This window comes from Colossoma macropomum, unplaced genomic scaffold (assembly GCF_904425465.1).
Source record: "Colossoma macropomum unplaced genomic scaffold, Colossoma_macropomum, whole genome shotgun sequence".
NCBI classification, from domain to species: domain Eukaryota; kingdom Metazoa; phylum Chordata; class Actinopteri; order Characiformes; family Serrasalmidae; genus Colossoma; species Colossoma macropomum.
The window spans coordinates 34894453-34900452 of NW_023494786.1; the positions used below are offsets into that span (position 1 = coordinate 34894453).

Sequence of the window (6000 nt, forward strand, 5' to 3'; positions counted from 1 at the left end):
TCACCTTTCTAGCAGACTAGCAATCCCTCCCTCCACCAAGATGGCGCTTTAACACTACTTTACTCAATGATAAAGAATTTCTAGATTATTTTAACCAGGAATGGGCAGCCTTTATTGAAACTAACGAACATCCTGACATTACAGCTTGCACACTTTGGGAAACAGCAAAAGTTGTGATGAGAGGAAAAATCATTTCATACTGTTCTAAAAAGAAGAAGGAAGACTTAGTAAAAGAACAAAAGCTGCAGGGGGAGGTGAAGAGATTGGACCTTCTGGCCTCTCAGACTCCTACTGATTCAATTATTAAAGAACTAATGAAAACTAAATACGAACTTAATAATATACTACAAAAGAAGACCGAACAGGATATGCTTAAACTTAGACAACAGCAATTTGAATTTGGAAATAAAACTGGGAAAATTTTAGCAAATCAATTAAAACAGGAAACTGAGAAATCAATAATAACAGCAATCTCAGGTAGGATCATTCAGGATCCCCTAGCTATCAATGAGGTATTTAGGTCCTTTTACTCCAATCTCTATACTTCTGATAAGAAAGCCTCAATGGAAGAAACTGAAGCTTTCCTGAGCAGCATCTCCCTACCTACATTACCTACATCTGTATCAGAATCTATAGACAGACCTCTTTCCTCTGAAGAAATCACCAAAGCCCTCTTTCTAATGCCTAACCATAAATCACCAGGACCGGATGGCTACCCAGCAGAATTTTACAAACAATTCTGGCCTCTTATTTCACCGCTCTTTTTAAAAGCAATCTCAGAAATGTTTGAAAATGCATCCATACCCTATCACATGAACACTGCTCTTATCACACTTATCTTAAAACCAAATAAAAAATCCACAGATTGCTCCAGCTACCGTCCCATTTTACTGATCAATTCAGACATAAAAATCATAAGTAAAGCTTTATCAATCAGATTGGAATCGGTCATACCCACTCTCATAAACACAGACCAAACTGGGTTCATCAAAGGGAGACAGTCTTCAGAGAACACACGCAGGTTATTCAATCTAATTCATATGTATAACAGCGAAAAATCTACGTATATATCACCATGTATAATAGCATCTCTGGATGCTGAAAAGGCGTTTGATAGGGTGGAGTGGTCCTTTCTCTTTGTTTCTCTTAAACACTTTGGATTTGGCCCATACTTCATCAACTGGATACAAACATCATACTACTCACCTTCTGCCTCAGTCTCAACAAACAGACGTATATCCAGACCCTTTCAGCTACAAAGAGGAAGTCGACAAGGATGTGCTTTATCACCTTTATTGTTTTGTCTTTTTATTGAACCCTTGGCTGCTTCTATCAGACAGTGCAATAGAATCTCAGGTATACAGTCAAAGTCATACCACCATAAAATCAGTCTATATGCAGATGATGTTTTACTGTATATTACTTACCCTTCACTATCCCTTCCATCAGTTCATGATCTGATAAATAAGTATAGCAGGGTGTCTGGTTATTCCATTAATTGGTCCAAATCTGAGTTTCTGCCTCTAAGTAAATTCAACCGGGATGACGAGGTCTATGATATACCATCTGAACATATCGCCCAGTCTATTAAATATCTTGGTATTCATATCTCTTCTAGCATAAATGATATAAACTTAACTACATACCTTTAATGCAAGAAATAAAGGATAATCTAGAAAGGTGGAATAAATTACCATTATCTCTAATTGGCCGAATATCAGCAGTTAAAATGAATATCCTTCCTAAAATCAATCATCTGCTTTCTATGAGCCCTGTTACCCCACCATCAGGCTGGTTCTCCTCTCTTGACAATGCAGTGACTAAGTTCTATTGGAAGCACCAAAAGCCTCGAATCAAGTTAGCTACCCTCCAGAAACCTAAACATCTTGGAGGACTTGGAGCCCCAAATTTCTACTACTACTTTCTATCACATCAATTGCTTTACATTAGACATTGGACAACTAGCTCAAACCAACTCTGGCAAGATATTGAGGGAAGTTTAATTCAAGAACTGGACATTAATAGTATTCCATTCATAGAGAAAGCTATAAAAAAAACAAAATTTTATAAATACAGTACAATAAGTACCACCCTGAATGCTTGGTGGAATTCAAACAGAATTCTTAACTACAGCTACTCTCCCTCCAGTCAAACTCCTCTGTGGAACAACCCCATGTTTTTAATAAATAACAAACATTTTATATTCTCAGCCTGGAAACAGAGAGGAATAACCAGCCTGGCACAGTTGTTCTCTGGTGGCTTGCCCATGACCTTCATCATGACATCAAAGAAAACTACAATATGCCAGATAATTGTCACTTTTTCAGTATATACAACTCAAAGATGTTCTAAAGAAGACAGTTAATAGTGGAAATCTCTGCAATCACACTCCTCCCCTCTACTTAAAACTACACTCCCTCAAACCTCAGAACATGTTATCACAAATATATAAACTTATAGCCTCAAAGGACAACACTATCTCTCTCCCAACTGAAAAATGGACCTCAGATGTAAAAGAAACATGTAATATCTACTGGCAGAATATATGCTGTGATATCTTCTCTATGTCCAGCAATTCAAAACTCCAGCTAATTCAATATAAAACCCTTCACAGAACATATATCACAGCCTCTAAACTACACCGTATGGGATTCAGTCACAGTGATAAATGCCAACATTGTCCAGCTTTAACAGACAACTACTATCATGCTTTCTGGAATTGTCCCCCGACCCAGCAGTTTTGGTCAGAGGTCATGGACAGGCTATCAGAGATTTTGGGCCTTGTCATCCCTTTATGTCCCATTACAGCGCTACTTAATGACCTTTCCTCACTCTCAGCACCCAATCACCTCAAATGCTTTATATTCATATCACTTACCACTGACAAAAAAGTTATACTGCTGAACTGGACAGAACCAAAATTTCAATAAAGCATTGGCTTAATCTCCTCATGGATCACTGCAACTTGGAAAGACTCACAGCAAATTTTAAAAATAACACAGAATCATTCAAAGAAACCTGGTCACAATTTTTACAATATATTGAGAGCTGATTTCTGTATCCAAACTCATCAGGAGAAGGTTAAACCCCTACATAGGATTTGGTAACTACCCACGTTATAATTACATTAAAAAAGGGGGGGGGGGCATTACTGCCTTGTTTATTGTTTTGTTAAGTGTCTGTATTTGTCTGTTCTGTATGTCCAGTTTGTCATTATTATTATTATTATCATTTATTATTATTATTTTCTCATCCTTTCTCTTTACTTCTTTTACTTCTCCTGTTATTTCTGTTCATTGTTTCACTCAAATCAGGGGATGGGTGCGAGGGTGACGGGGTGCTGTTTGGAGGGGTGTTGGGTGGTTGTGGTGCCAAATCACCTTATATCTATATGATCATTAATAAACAATGAGTTGCGACATTAATAGCGAAGTGAAAGAAAAAAAAATATATATGTATATATGTCGCCTGGAAAAGGGGGGGTGGTGGTGTGGCCAAGGAATGTTGGCCCGGGGATTAAAAGGTCACAGATGAGTCTAATGATAAAAGGTCAGTAACGAGTCTAATGATAAAAGGTCAGAAACGAGTCTAAAGATAAAAGGTCAGTAATGAGTCTAATGATAAAAGGTCAGTAATGAGTCTAACGATAAAAGGTCAGTAACGAGTCTAATGATAAAAGGTCAGTAACGAGTCTAATGATAAAAGGTCAGTAACGAGTCTAATGATAAAAGGTCAGTAACGAGTCTAATGATAAAAGGTCAGTAACGAGTCTAATGATAAAAGGTCAGTAACGAGTCTAATGATAAAAGGTCAGTAACGAGTCTAATGATAAAAGGTCAGAAACGAGTCTAATGATAAAAGGTCAGTAACGAGTCTAATGATAAAAGGTCAGTAACGAGTCTAAAGATAAAAGGTCAGCAACGAGTCTAAAGATAAAAGGTCAGTAACGAGTCTAATGATAAAAGGTCAGTAACGAGTCTAATGATAAAGGTCAGTAACGAGTCTAAAGATAAAAGGTCAGTAACGAGTCTAATGATAAAAGGTCAGTAACGAGACTGTAGATAAAAAGGTCAGTAATGAGTCTAATGATAAAAGGTCAGTAACGAGTCTAATGATAAAAGGTCAGTAACGAGTCTAATGATAAAAGGTCAGTAACGAGACTAAAGTAAAAGGTCAGTAACGAGTCTAATGATAAAAGGTCAGTAACGAGTCTAATGATAAAAGGTCAGTAACGAGACTAAGATAAAAGGTCAGTAACGAGTCTAATGATAAAAGGTCAGTAACGAGTCTAATGATAAAAGGTCAGTAACGAGTCTAATGATAAAAGGTCAGTAACGAGTCTAATGATAAAAGGTCAGTAACGAGTCTAATGATAAAAGGTCAGTAATGAGTCTAATGATAAAGCAGTCAGACAGTATAAGGTGATGTTATGAGTGGTCAGTTTATGTCTGGGTGGTTAACATGAACGTTTTCCACTCAGCACTTGATTCAGCTCAGGTGGAACTACAGCTCACACAAACTAATACTGTAACCAGTAATTAACTGGCTGACCTCACTCTGATTAACTGGGGTGGCCAGAAAGAGAAGCTGCTCTCTGGGTTTCAGTCCTGCTGAGACCTAAACTCTAACCTTTATAAACTGATCTACAGCCCAGAGATCAGGAACCTGTTTACAGTGATTCACTGTCAGAGCTGCTGTTTACTGGGAGCAGATATTTACCCTGAGTCAGAGGATCCTCTCCCTCCACTGGACTGTGCTGGAAACATCATGGACCGGTCACTCTTCATAGACACACAGCTGGGTTCTCCTCCTCCTCGGCTGAAATTAGGAGGATAAGGCATGGACCGGTCACTCTTCATAGACACACAGCTGGGTTCTCCTCCTCCTCGGCTGAAATTAGGAGGATAAGGCATGGACCGGTCACTCTTCCTAGACACACAGCTGGGTTCTCCTCCTCCTCCACTGAAACTAGGAGGATAAGGCATGGACTGGTCAGTCTTCTCAGACACACAGCTGGGTTCTCCTCCTCCTCCACTGAAACTAGGAGGATAAGGCATGGACCGGTCACTCTTCCTAGACACACAGCTGGGTTCTCCTCCTCCTCCACTGAAACTAGGAGGATAAGGCATGGACTGGTCACTCTTCTCAGACACACAGCTGGGTTCTCCTCCTCCTCCACTGAAACTAGGAGGATAAGGCATGGACCGGTCACTCTTCCTAGACACACAGCTGGGTTCTCCTCCTCCTCCACTGAAACTAGGAGGATAAGGCATGGACCGGTCACTCTTCTCAGACACACAGCTGGGTTCTGGAGGTCCTGCACGCTTCACTCTGAGAAAAGTTCATCCACAGTGAGATTTCAGTGCTGAGTGATTATGATCTTCACTAAGACTCATTTATTCTGATTTCCTCTTTCTGTTTAATCAGATTAAGATCTGATATAAAGTTACTCACTTTGAATCAGAGGTTCTTCCTCCACAGCAGGAGTGAAGAAGCCCCATCACTGAGGTTTTAATCTCCACACACAGCTGGACACTGGAGATGCTGCTCTCTGTGAACAGATCATTAATATAGAATGAAATAACACCTGGATAATAAATATAACTGATACAACATGGAACATATGAAACTAAATGTTATGAAGCGACTATATAACTTTTTTACAATAAAAATACTACTAAGGATGATGAAGCAGACACAGGAAACCAGCTCTAGATCTACTGACACCATCACATCTTCTGCTGCTCCACTCTATTAATCATAATCAGCCATTATATGATGCTAATCTGCAGTGAATGCTGTGTAGAGCTCAGACTGTCCATCACACAGAACTGCACACTAAGATTTAAATCAATTTATACATGAACTCTGATGTTGGACATTAGACAATTTCAATAGAAAAGCCAAAATAAAAACACCTAAATGTTAAAAGATGATTTTACATTTAACTGAGCTGAACAGAGTCTATTAACACAGATGAGCTGTGATACAGAGTGATGG

The 6000-nt window shown here is 39.0% G+C and overlaps 1 protein-coding gene across 1 annotated transcript in view; it reads right to left on the reverse strand.

Moving 5' to 3' along the window:
- LOC118804780 (NACHT, LRR and PYD domains-containing protein 12-like) overlaps nt 1-5548 on the reverse strand; it is a 40715-nt gene extending 35167 nt beyond the window's left edge. Inside the window, exons 1-2 of the mRNA XM_036565426.1 lie at nt 5455-5548; nt 4720-5331 (exon numbers count right to left, since the gene is read on the reverse strand). Coding sequence (XP_036421319.1) covers nt 4720-5331; nt 5455-5501 — 659 coding nt within the window. The 5' untranslated portion in view covers nt 5502-5548. The remainder of the gene's footprint in view (nt 1-4719; nt 5332-5454) is intronic.
- Between the last annotated feature and the right edge of the window lie 452 nt (nt 5549-6000).